Here is a 13742-nt window from a genome sequence, read left to right as displayed (position 1 = left end):
AAGTGAGGGCCCCTCACAGAGCTCCACCTCAGACCTGACTGAGGCCATAAGCTACCCCACACCTTGCTCTGCAGGGAAGACCCACGTACAGCATTTGGGGACAAAGACAATCTCACATCAGACCCAAAGTGAGCTGCCACCTGAGGGATCAGCCAAGGCAGGGAGCCCCTCCTGAAGGCAGGTCTGTAGACGCACATCCAGACTTGGGCAGAGGGAAGCCAGTGCAGTAGGATATACTCACACACGCCTAGACACACACGAGCATCAGAGGGCACACTAACCGGGAGTTGTGCTACAGCCCCAGCACCAAGAGCTGATGTTGACGCCCATTAGCCAGATGACCTTGGGGAAAGGCTGTGACCACTGTGGGCCGATATTCCCTTCTGAACTCTGAGACATGCAGAGTACAGCCATTGACATAACAGGAGCCCTCCCACTGTCCAGCAGGTGGATCCCTAGGAGAGGTGGGGTCTGGCCTCACCCCCACTCCAGCCATGGCAGACGTGAGCTGCAGAATAAAGGCCTGGTCCACTGTGACTGGGAGGTACACGTCCCCACAAGACTGAGGAGGGCACAGGAGCCCAGCATGCTCTCCCTGGGGGCAGCACATGATGGCCCTGACCCTTCCCAGGAGAGGAGCAAGCAGAGAGGCATGAGAAGCAGAAAGCATAGTCTCTATGGTAGCCCCAAAACCAGCCCTCTTGGGAGGATTCAGTGTCCTGCCCTGCAGGGCTGGAGAGACTGGGGTCCTGGTCCCGGGTCTCACAGTGTTTATGAAATCCACTCCCTTACCACCATCCATCTCTGGGGGGCAAGACAGGGCCCTTCCTGCCACCCCCACCTCTTTCTTCTGAACTGCTTCAGGCCTGGGCTCTGCCTATACCCAGGCACTCCAAATTCCCTGCCCACACTGCATTATGGCCTTCCTGGGGATGGGTACAGGCACCTGGTAACCTGGGAGACCAGGAAGTGCTGAATGGCAGGACTGTCCACCATAGCCAGGGCGGCCCCAGCCCAGGCCCGGCACTGCTCCTGCGCCTGCAGCCAGGGCATCTTCTCTGCCACCAGGCGGTAGCAGTGTCCATTGCCAGGGAAGACCTCTGTGTCCGAGGGGCAGAGCGGGTGCACCACTGGGGGACAATGGGCAGAGAACAGGGCATCAACATGTGCCAAAGGATGGGAAGAAAGAGACAGCAGGGGTGACCCAGGCCCAGCAGAGAAAACACCTACCTCGGCTGGGCTCCTCACCCAGGGCCAGGATGCTATAGGTGGCCTGTAGGGCTGAGCCTCCACGGTTCTGAATGCTAAAATGAAGGCTCTCATCACTGAGCACAGAGGATGGGCACACGAGCTTCAGGGCAGCAGGGGCCACCTCCACTTGTACCTTTGTACTCAGCAGAGCTGAGCCAGACCCCAAGGCCAGCACAGCAGTCACGTGATAGTACCCAGGTAAGACGTAGCGGTGGGTGGTGGCGGCACCAGCCACATCCACCTTAGGGGAGCCATCACCAAAGTCCCAGCATGTGGAGCTAATAGGCAGAGGGGCAATAATGTGAAAGGCTGCTGGCTGGCCAGAGGCCAGGGGTCCATGGGGCACCACCAGGGTGGCCCCTGGGGAAGCTGGGAAGATATGTTGGAGGAGGGTGGGGACTCTGCAGTTGGGGGTGGAGAGTGGCAGAGGACTGGAGCACAGGGACTGGCAGGCTGCAGAGGTGTTGGGGACCTGGGCTGCCCCACATAGGCACTGGCCCTGTTCCAAGAGGGCCGCAAGGCTGTGTCCGGCTGAGAAGCAGAAGGCACTGCAGGACTCAGGTGCCAGTGGGCCCTCACGGGCAGCAGAGAAGGCCACCACTGCCACAGTGCCTGAGCTGTTGTCAGGGAGGCAGGCGACATAGTCCTCACCTGTAACAGGCAGACACACTGGTCCCAGGGCCACTTCCTCCTGCCATCGCTGCAGACTTGCTGCACCTCCCTAGACCCCAGACCAGACCTCCCATAGCCAAACCCTCCCTGGAGAGGCCTGCCCAACCCCTGCCCAGGCACTGTCTCCCCACATGCACCTTTTCCTGGGCCCTCTTGGCCAGGGTCCTGGTAGTAGGGAGGACAGGGCCCTTGTGTCCTGCCTGCACTCACCACAGCTGCTGTCCAGCAGGGGCATGCTGAGGAGGGGCTGGCCAGCCAGGGGGCCAGGCCCAGCACATGTAGCTGCCTCAGGCTGGACCACGTGAACATGTTGTTCCTCCACCCAGTGCCTCAGCCACGCCAGACCACAGTCACACTCAAATGGGTTCCCGCTCAGGTTTCTGCAGGGGAGCGGGTGGTGAGAGGACCAGGCAAGGAGGGGCTACCCTGGCAGAACAGCTCCCATTGCCTGCAGCAGGTGAGCAAACTGCCTCTGGAGTCTGCTCTCAAATTTGGGGGGTGAGTCAGGTCAGAAGGGCAGAGGGGATATTGGGGGCCCAGTGTCTAACTACTAACATGCACCAGAACAAATCAACTCACATTTCAGTTAAATTAAATAAATTAGCAAATGTTCCTTCTTCTAACGTAGAGATCCTGTTGTTGCTTATGTCCCTGGAAGAAAGAAGAGATTAGGCAGAGTGACAGGAGCCCTGTAACCAGATGGCAATGGGCAGCAGCCACCTGTCCACCCTGAGGAGTCCCCAGCATGCAGGAGGGGTGAGCACAGCCGGTGGGGACTCACAGCTCCACCAGTGCTGAGAAGTTCACCAGGAGCTCGACATCCAATGCCTGGAGCAGGTTGTGGGAGATGTCGCTGACGAGCAAAACACATGGGTGAGGCAGGAGCCCTTGACTGGCTACAAGGCCATCTGGTCCCACCCCTAGGAGCTTCCTGCAACTCCAGTTGCAGCCTTCCACCCTCCAAATTCCCATTCCCAGGGGGCCAGGAAGGGGATTTTCTGATGGAGGACCTGAATGAACACATGTCTGGGGAGACTAAGGAAGGAATCTGGGGGCCACAGCCCTCTGCACCCACCTCAGCCCCACAATGAGTACCACATAGTGCAGTCACACACAACTGCAAACCCTGCTCTCAAATTTGGGGGGTGAGTCAGGTCAGAAGGGCAGAGGGGATATTGGGGGCCCAGCGTCTAACATGCACCAGAACAAATCAACTCACATTTCAGTTAAATTAAATAAATTAGCAAATGTTCCTTCTGTACCTGTACCTGGACAGGTACAGCCCCTTCCATCCAGCTCCTGCCCCAACCTTTCCTCCAGAGCCAAGTCCCTCCACCAACCCCTTGCCCCCAGCCTAGCAGGGTGGTCCCTCACCACCAAGAGCTGACTTCTCCACCCTCTACATGGGCTTCGGAATGCAACCAGCTGCAGGGGCCCAGCTGCTGCCATTTATCAGTGGAAGGGAGACCTCAGAATGTTCCAAGATACAATGAGGGCACAAAGGTGAGATAAATGGGGAGGGGCCCTGGCGGATGACCCCACATCACAGTAACAGTGATGGCCCATGAAACTTCAAGTCCAACACGAACAATCAAAAACCCTGACTGTATCAACAAGATAACAGAGAGGTTCATCTGTAGGCATCAGTGAGAATCATCATCAAGAAATGAGGCAATGCAAGTCTGTGCCTATGCCCTGGAGTGGACAGACTAACCCACAATGGGGAAGAAGCCACAGAAAGGCCTGACCTGCAAGAATCTGCAGGTCAAAAGGTCAAGAGCAACTGAGGCACAAGCACCAGTTGGAGCTGACTTCAGCACTCAGAAGTCCCAGAACAAAGAGCACCAGAAAGTGAGCCAGGTGGTGGCTGGGCAGGAGGGCACAGAGTATTGTGGCCCAGTACCCAGGAGGCCAAGACAGGAGGGTCACGAGGTTACAATCTCCAGGCCAGTCTCGGCAATGCAGTAGACCCTCTCTTAAAATAAAAAAGGACTGGGATGTAGTTCAGTGAGAGTGCCCCACGATTCAATCCTCAGTATTGGACTAAGGCAGGGATCTAGAAACAACTAACAAAAGCATATATGGTCACAGGCGTAGAAGAAACATGCCATCTTCTCAGTAATTAGAGAAATACCAATGAAAACAATAACGCAAAAGCATTATTTTTCTGTCAGTTGAGAGCATATTAGATCCAGTCTCTGGCTCAGGTGACCCAGTCAATCCACCCTCACTGACACCAGCAGCCACATCACTAGGCCCTTTGGGCAGTCTAGCGCAAGCACCACTGCCTTTCAGTTATCCCATTCTTTCTTTTTTTGATACTAGACATTGAACCCAGAGCCACATCCCCAGCCCTTTTTGTTTTTTGAGATGCCCCACCCCCACCACTGCAACCCCAAATGGCTGGGATTACAAGTGTGCCCAGGTGTCCCATTCTTTTTTTGGGGGGTGTGGTACTGGAGATTGAACTCAGGGACACTCAACCACTGAGCCATACCCCCAGCCCTATTTTGTGTTTAGAGACAGGGTCTCACTGAATTGCTTAGCACCTTGCTTTTGTTGAGGCTTGCTTTGAACTTGCGATCCACCTGCCTCAGCCTCCCAAACCACTGGGATTACAGGAGTGCACCACTGTACCCAGTGGTATCCCACCTCCCCTCAAGCTTTTGGTGCCTTTGAGAACTCACAGGTGAGGGAGGGGGCCACAGTCACCCCTGCCACCTACCTCTGGGGTACTCTTTGGGTTCACATATTCCCACTGATCCAGTGAAGCTCCTGGGACAGGGGCCCCAGGACAACCTTGAATGACAGACACCTCTGGTAGTCTGGCCTATGCGGCTTGGGTCCCCCACCAGAGCTTCTGCTCCCCTAAGTGCACTATTTGCCACACAAGATTACCTGGTGCCTCTCACCAGTCTGGCCCTTCCCAACAGTGACCGCCCAGCTGCTGAAGCCAGAAGCCAGGAGTCCGCCTTTGCCCTTTCCTGGCCCTGGCCCAATTCAGGGCTCCACCCCTAGCACCCTCCTGGGGTCTACTGGTCTCCTTGTTCCTCTATCCAAGCTCCCAGAGGACAGGCAATGGCTCTTTCTGCCAGGGGGTACCTCAGTCAGGCCCAAGCCAGGGCGTCCCAGTGGCAACGATGAGGACAGCAGAGGGAACCTGTACTCTGACAAACCAGGCTTTGGCCCCAGCAGAGACAGCCTGAGCAAGGAAGTGAGACTGAGAGGAGCACTGGCTCCTCAGACCTGGTGTCGTGCACCACCATCCCACCTGGCAGTCCACCTGCCTCAGGTGGCTTCTCTCTGGGACCTGCCTGAACCTACCACCAGGGTTCAGAAAAGTAACAAGGGTCTTGGGGACCCTGCTTGGCTGAGTTCCCCCAATCCAGGGAGTGTGGCAAAGCAGGGAGTGGGCAACAACTAGGAGCTGCACCCCAGTCTCTGCCCCATGGTGGCACTGTCAAGATGTGGTAACATGCAGGCTGTGGGGAGCAGGGGACACTGGAGGGACAATCAGGGCCTACATTCAGCCCACTGCCCACTGGCCTGAGGTCCTGACAGTAGCTTTTCCACAGCTGTCTGCTGCAGCCACCACTGACCCAGGGGAATACCAAGGCCTGGACAGTCCCATGCCCCTACACTCCACAGGCTCCCCCACTCTCCCTGGATAATGTCACCGCAGTCTGATGCCCTGACCCCAATAATCGGGTTCCCTGCAGGGATCAGAGAAGGGACACAGGGAGCACCCTGGCAGAAGGGAAGCAGAAGCAAGGGCACCAAGGCTGGTCAGATAGCAGACACCCTGGCCCTTTCCCACTGCTGGGAGGATGGGAGCACCCAAGAAGTATGGGGCTGAGTGGGGCCTACCCTCTAGGCCATCTGGATTCTCCAAGGCCAAAGCCCACAACTTCCAGAGACCCCACAGCTAAGCTGGAAGGCATCAGGTAAGCTGAAAGAGGGAGCTAAGCTGGGGACTCACACAAGGGGACAGGCAGATGCCCATGTGAGCATGAGACACGTCACGTCCCTCAGCCTGGCAGGCCGAGCCCCCACTTCCCACAGCACTGGGGTACTAACTCCACAGTCTGTGACAGAGGCTGAGGTGCTCCCAGGCCTGGCCTGATCCCCCTGCTGTCACAAGACAGACAGTAATGCTGGGAGTCCCTCACACCTGGGTTCTCCTCACCTTGCCATCCAGATCAGATGTCCCTGGGGCTGGACCCCAAGCTGCCACCTATGGGTGCACCTCTAGATGTGGGGCACCAGCCTCGCCTGGGTTTATATCCATGGACTCACACCCACGGGACAGGTCTGTGTCAGGCTCCCGATTTTCCTGCTATAAGAACTGGGGGGACTTCCTCCACCACCCTGGCCCAGCTGTTCCCGGGCTACACAGAGGATAGGTGGCGCTGTCAGGTGGGCGGTGGGAGCCTCTGGAGAAGTGGGAGGCTGTGTTCGAAGGCGGGCACGCTGGGGAGGTGGAGGCGAGGGAGCCACTTAAACAGTTTCTGAATAAGGACAATTATTTTGAGAGGAGGGTGTTATACCACTGAACTACAACGCCAGACCTTTTTTTAAATTTATTTATTTATTTTTATTTATTTATTTATTTTAGTTACCAAGGGACCTCTATTTTATTTATTTATATGTGATGCTGAGAATTGAACCCAGTACCTCACATATGTCAGGCAAGCTCTCTACCACTGAGCCACAACCCCAGGCCCCCTAGACCTTTTTATTTTGAGAAAGGGTCTCTATATTGCTTAGGGTCTTGCTAAGTAGCCCAGGCTAGCCTTGCATTGCGATCTGCCTGCCTCAGCTTCCCAAATCACTGAGATTACAGGCGTGCACCACCATGCCCAACAGCTGTGGACTGTTATGAGGGCCAACCCCTTTCCAGGACTGTAAAAACAAAGGCCCCAGATAAACCAGAACTCTGACCTGCAGCTGAGTGGCTCCAGTTTCCTCCTCCAAGATGGAGAGTAGCCCAGGTGCCCGCTCCCCAGTCTGGATGCCGGGCAGGGTGTGGGGGCCAGCAGAACCCCCAAGGAAACATCTGCACATTCCAGGCACATGTGGTCAGCGGGCGGGCGAGTGCCAGGTCCGGCACCCCCACCCAGCGCTGGCCGCCGTGCTGGAAACAGTGCTCAGGGGGAACAGCTCCGAGGGGCCGCCTGTGGACATTATGTAATCAGCTCTTCCAGAGCCAGCCGCCTCCTCCCTCTGGCAGACTCAGGCAGTGCAGGGGGAGGCAGAAGGCCCCCACTCTCCCCCAGTGCTCCTGGAGGAAACAGACTCCCCTCAACCCAGCAAGGAAACTCCCAGAAACATCCTCTCCCAAGCCAGAGCAGAGGAGTGAGAGGTCGCTGTCAAGGACCCACACTTGGCTGGCAGAAGGGTCCCGGCCCCCAGGCTGGCCTCCCTAGCGGCTCCTTCCTGTACTAATGGACTTTCCTTCCAGGAGCCCAGCAGCCAGAGCCAGCGTGGGTCTGACGCCCTTACTGTTTTCATTCCCTTTGCTTTTTGTTCCCTTCTATTTATGGCGAGTGAGGCTAGCTTCCAGGGCCGGAAATGATGTTTAAATTGATGAATTCGAGTTTAGGAGAGAGCTGCAGAAAATCACTTAGTGCACACAGGCAGTGAGGTGGGCAGGGCAGGCTCTGGCTATGCCCCCCTGCTTTTCCAGGGAGACTCACCTCTATGCTGCCCCCCCATGACCACCTCCCTCCTGGCTCCAGATGAGGGCCTGGCAAAGAGTGGGTGCCCCATCTCTGGGATGAGGGAAAGGCTACGAGGGCAGGCTGCAGGGGCAGCCCTCTGATGACCAGGGCCAAGGAGCAGGAGGAGGGCCCCACGTGTTGCAGGGTGTTCTGTGGCATCTGTCTGTCCTTACAGGGCCCTAGTCACTGGCACCAAGTCCTCCACAATTGAACTGTCACCAGAATGAGATCCTGGGGGGAGGGAGTGACAAGGCCTATCCAGGATCCTCCCAGAGCCCACAGGCAAGGACAAGTCTCAGAGGTGAAGGAAAAGAGATGAGGAGTGGGGACATGTCAGGGATCCTCTGTGTGGGAAAAACAGTCCAACCCCCAAGAGGGCTGTTATGAGAGCCACCCACCACGCAGGCACTAACAAAGCAATGTGGATGGGGGGACAGGCAAGGAGGCCCCACTTACCCCAACCTGCAGTGGGGACACTGGAGACCCAGCCTCCCTGCAACCACCTCTGTGCCCACGTGATCTCTGTGAGCAGTGACTCAGCAGCACCAGGATGGCACCCAGCTGCTCACAGCCCACCGCAACCAGCAAGAGTAGGAGCCCAAGCAGCCCGCTCTCCTGCGGGAATACTGAGGCTCAGGGCCCGCCTCCTTCCCCACACCACCCAGGAGACGTCCACAGATGGCCACAGGCCAGGTTGTCCAAAGGGTGGGGGTGGAATGAGTAGGACACTGTGCATTAGGCAGGGTCCTAGGTCTAGCCAGCTGTCCCATCACTCATTGAAGTACAGCCAATGGCAGGGAACAGCCCAACATCAGGGCTACAATACATTATGAAGGCTCAGGATCCCCAAGGCCCAGATGTCACCCTTGCCCAGAGTTCTGGCCTCATTCCACATTGCAACCAGGAGAGCTAGCTTCTGCCCCTGCCTGGTGACAAAGCCCTTCCAAGATGGCCTCATAGGATCCAACCTGCCTTCAGAGAACAGGGGATACTAGAGTCAGGCTGTGCCAGAGCGAGGCTCACAGAGGTGTCAGGGAAAAAGAGCCCAGAGCACCTTGGCCCCAAGTGCAGCCCCCTAGCACTGGTGCCTGGACACATGGGCCTTTGGCAAGGATGGCTACCAAACCAGAAAGAGCAAGGTATTCCCAGAAAGGACATGAGCTGCATTTTCCAGCTGCATCTCGTCCTGCAGGGATACGCACACACACCCTGTGGCGCCTCTGCACACTGGCCTGCCCACAGCTGCGCCCACGCTGGCCAGCTGGAACTGCATAAGCAACTGCATCAGGCCAGGCAGAGAGCAGAGCCCAGACGGCCGCCACCCCAGACAGCAGCAAGAGAAGCGGGATGTTTTCATTCTAGAGTGCTAGGCGGGTCGGCTGTCTGGGCTCCCGCTGCTGGTGTTGGCCACCACAGTGTTCCGGAAAGGAAAATGTGTCTCCATCCAAAATGGCTTCCTCAATTGAAACTCAACCCTGGCCAGGGTCTCCCCACTTCCTGCCCACCCAGCAGAGGCACCCCAGGATGGGGGAGCACAGGCAGCAGCGTAAGTACTCCTTATCCCAGGGAAAGCCCAGGGGACGCCAGCAGAGGTGAGACCCATATCTAACAGCAGCCACCAGATTAGTAGTCACAAGATGGCGGCCAGAAACTCCCAGCTCCCTGGACAGGCAGAGAAGGTGTCACAGGAAGCCTACATGGAGAGGCCCTGGTTGCTAACTTTTGAAGGGGGAAAAAAATGCAGGAAGAATCTACAGAGAGCTTGGAAGAAGGCAACTAAAGCTCACATATACCTGGCACAACCATCCCCAAAGTTCCCAAAGACCCAACAATGTCCACCAGACACACTCAAGGCTGGTACTAGGGCCAACATGCCATCGTGGGCAGTGCCATATCATCCTAGGGAAGGTAGGTGCCAATATAATCCCACCCTCATATCCATGCACTTGACTGTGTCGAAAAAACCCACAAACACAACAGCTAAGATAAAAACTAGGGAACAAATGTCACTTCAGCTGAGGCTGAAGGATCCCTGAGCCCAGGAGTTCAACACCAGCGGGAACAACATGGCGAGAACCACTGCTACATAAAAACAAGAGGGAATGCACCAGGCCCCTGTGCTGAAGGGGCCTCTCAGACCAGACCAGGGAGGTGGGACTTTGGTCTCCGAGGGATGCACAGGAATCAGCCTGTTCAGACTGGTCTGTGCTTATTAATTTTACTTTATTTTTTGGTGGTATAGGGGGCTCAAATCCAGGGCCTCATGCATGCTGACAAGTGCTCTGCCACTGAGCTCATCCCCAGCCCTGGTTTGTGCTTACGCCATGTGCTCCAGCATCAAGTCTAAGCACTTGGCTCAGGCTCAGCCTCCTGGGTTTGCTTGCCTTGAAGCAGGGCAGGTCCTAAGGTATGTATTCTGGTAGCTGGTACTTGAGGACAAGGGAATGGGTCCCCAGAAACAATGGAGAAGAAGGCTAGGAAGGCTACCTGAACAAAGGGTATGATGATTATTGTGGCTGCAGTGACTGAGCCCTACCGATACACCATATACCCTAACCTCGGAGGCCTACAACCAAGGTGTATTTAGCCATGGTGCTCATTTTACAGGCAAGGAAACTGAGGCTCAGAGAGGCTGTAGGACTCAACCAAAGTCACACAGGAAGTTGAGGGGCTGGAAGTGAATCCAGGTCTCACACCAGACCCTCATGCCTCTCTCCTGAACCCAGAAAAAAGCCAGGGGACCACAATAGGGATGAATGGAGACCCAGGAGGGAGCTGTGGGAAGGTTGAGTGAAGTGCCCCTTAGCAAGTCCTTCCACATGACCCAGACCCACTAGGGAGGCCCCACCACCTCCTCTGTCACCTATGAACCAGGACGTTACTTCAGGGTGCACCGGTCACATTGCCTCTGCCACAACTCACCAGCTATAAGACTCTAAGAAGTGACTCCACCTCTGGAAGCCTCAGTTCCCTAGTCTGTAAAATAGAACTAAGAGCACCACAACAAGGCACCTGAGAGAAAGGATGTAAAGGGCCCAGCACAGGGCTCAGCATCCGGCACCCACAGAGGAAGAGGCGGGAGCACGGCCCCCTGGGTACTCCCTTCAGATCCTGTAAAACTTGGACATAATCCTCATCCTACAGAGCTCACCCTTTAAGTATGTAATTCAGAAGCTTTTAGTATATCAAAGAGCTGGTGCAACCATAATCACTGTACATTCTCATCACCTCAGAAGAAACCCCACACTCCTTGGCTATCATCCTTACCACCCTAACCACCCAGATGCAGGCAGCCATTACTGTTTTCTGTCTCTGGATTTTCCTATTCTGCAAGTTTCATATCAAAGGAAGAGCTGGGGATGCGGCTCTGGTGAGGCTTGCCTTGCACGTGTTGTGGCCCTGGGCTCACCCCCAGTGTCAAACACAGAACAAGGTGTCATAGAACATGTGGCCTGTGAGGCTGGCCACTTTACCAAGCACCATGCGTTCAGAGCCCAGTCCACACTGGAGCAGCACAAGTCTGTCCTTCCAGGATGAACAACATCCTTCATCTGGAGAGACAGCCTTGGTTTTTCCATTTGTCTGCTGAGATACGTCTGGGGTGTTTTCCACCTTTTTACTGCAGTGAATAATGCCATAGAAAACATGTGTCCAAGTCTCTGTGGGACACATATTTTAATTTATCTTAAGTAGCTAGGTCCTAGAAAATTCCACATTTGACTGAGGAGCCACCAGACTTTTCTACAGGGCCACTATTTAACATCCCCACCAGCAGTGGACATAGGTTCCAATTTTTCCATGTCCTCACTAACACTTATGATCCCATCTTCTTGATGACAGTCATCAAAAAACAGTGGGTGTGGGCTGGGGCCGTAGCTTACTTGCCTGGCATGTGTGAGGCCCTGGGTTCAATTCTCAGCACCATATATAATCAATAAAATAAATGTCCATCAACAACTAAAATATATATGTATATATGTGTGTATATATATGCATGTATGTGCATATGTATGTGTATGTATATATATATGTGTGTATATGTGTGCGTGTATATATGTGTATATTGTGTATATATGTGTGCATGTGTATGTGTACATATACATGTGTATATATGTGAGTGTATATGTGTGTATGTGTATACGTGTGCGTGTGTGTATATATATATATATATTTTATATATATATATATATATATATATATATATATGAATGAAATACCAAATTTATAAAAACAAAAAAGCGGGTATGAGTTAGTGTCTCACTGTAGTTCTGATCTGCATTTCCCTGATGATTAGACATGGAGCATCTTTATTTTACTTTATTTTTTTCAGGACTGGAATTGAACCTAGGGGTACTTAACCACTGAACCACATCCCCAGCACCTCCTGTTTTCTTGCTAAGTTGCTGGGGTTGGCCTTGTGATCTTCCTGCCTCAGATCCCCAAGCAGCTGGGATTACAGGTGTGCATCACCACATCTGGCCCCAGCCCTTTTTTCTCTGTTTTTTTTAATTTGTTCTTTTCAGTTATACATGACAGTAGAATATATTTTGACAATATTATACATACTTGAAGTATAATTTCCCAATCTTGTGGTTGTACATGTGGAGTTACACTGGTCATGTATCCATACTTCAGCATGGAAAAGTCATGTCCCATTCATTCTACTATCTTCCTATTCTCACCTCCCTCACCTCCCTCACCTCCCGACCTTCCCTTTTGTCTAATCCAATGAACTTCTATCCCCTTCCCTTACTATGTCTTACATCCACATACCAGAGAGAACATTCAGCCTTTGGTTTTCGGGGGTTGGCTTATTTCACTTAGCATGATAGTTTCCTGTTCCATCTCTTTACTGGCAAATGCTATAAATTCATTATTCTTTATGGCTGAGTAATACTCCATTGTGTACATATACCACCAGCCCTTTTTCTATTTTGAGACAAGGTCTCTAAGTTGCAGAGGTTTGGCCTCAAACTTGTGATCTTCCTGTCTCAACCTTCCAAATACCTGGGAATACAGGTGTGGTCACCATGCCCAACACACTGAGCATCTTTTCATATAGTAATTGGCCAGCCATATATCTTCTTTGGGAAAATGTCTGTTCTGAGCCTTTGCCCATTTTTTAACAGTGCCTTTTGTCTTCGTGTGACTGACACATGAGAGTTCTGTGCTTTCTAGATGCAGGTACCACATTAGGCAGATACCCTTCTGATGTTCCTCATGCCACTACTGTCCTTGGGCATGGTGCCCAGGTACTCCTGCATGCCACAGGTTCCTGAGCATCTCTGGGGCTGCAGGCGCACCAAGGCTCATCCCTTCACATCCCAGAGTGTTGCAGAGGAAAGCAGGGCAGGCTACAAACGAGAGGTTGCCTCACCTATCAAATGGACACCATTCTCCCACTTCTCCTAGACTAGGCAACTATGTTTAAGAGTCAGTTCTTATCCACATTTCAGCAAATTTACATTCCACATCTAATCAGGAATAAAGTTGCCCTTATATTCACATTCTGAATTCCCAAGTGTGGCTTCACATGAAAGCTGAAGCTCAGAGACTTGAGGCCAACAGCATTTGCAGGACACAGTCCTTCCTATGCCTCCACACAGCAGCCAAAGATCTTTCTAGAAGACACTGGCCATACTGCTTCCCTCCAGGACCCTTTAATGCCACCCCCACCTGCTCCCCCCCTAAAGGCCCTGCCTCCTGCTCCTCTATCACCCTAAACCTCAGGTACTCAGCAGGCCTGTTCCCTTGTGTGGGACACTCTCCAGAGACTGATATACAAGTTTGAGTCTTAGCTTCAATGTCACCTGCAGCTGGGGTCTTTCTGAGCCCCCTCCCCATCATCTGTGTCTTTGTCCTTGTAGAATCAATGCGCTTGTCAGTTTAAGGTGGACTACCCTGTGACAGCTAAGTCTCACAGGAACAGGCCGGCACCTAACAGTGGTCTCATCTATCCTGGCACAGGGCCAGGCATGCAGTAGCCAGGCCCTCCATCTGGTGAGGGCTCACAGAGGCTCACAGCTCACACAGAACTGCCTCAGGCCTCTGTGGCAACTGCCAGTTCTCTCTCGTCCCAGAGAAACAGGGATGAGAAAC

General features: G+C 53.7%; 1 protein-coding gene across 5 annotated transcripts in view; it reads right to left on the bottom strand.

Moving 5' to 3' along the window:
• PKD1 (polycystin 1, transient receptor potential channel interacting) overlaps positions 1 to 13742 on the bottom strand; it is a 42053-nt gene that overhangs the window by 24612 nt on the left and 3699 nt on the right. For all 5 annotated transcript variants that reach the window (XM_081299564.1, XM_081299565.1, XM_081299567.1 and 2 more), the window contains exons 2-6: positions 2705 to 2776; positions 2503 to 2574; positions 2134 to 2303; positions 1231 to 1902; positions 947 to 1130 (exon numbers count right to left, since the gene is read on the bottom strand). In XM_081299564.1, coding sequence (XP_081155690.1) covers positions 947 to 1130; positions 1231 to 1902; positions 2134 to 2303; positions 2503 to 2574; positions 2705 to 2776 — 1170 coding nt within the window. The remainder of the gene's footprint in view (positions 1 to 946; positions 1131 to 1230; positions 1903 to 2133; positions 2304 to 2502; positions 2575 to 2704; positions 2777 to 13742) is intronic.

Source organism: Spermophilus citellus (assembly GCF_964194105.1).
Source record: "Spermophilus citellus genome assembly, chromosome: 6".
Classification (NCBI taxonomy): Eukaryota; Metazoa; Chordata; class Mammalia; order Rodentia; family Sciuridae; genus Spermophilus; species Spermophilus citellus.
This window is presented reverse-complemented; position numbering and strand designations above follow the sequence as displayed.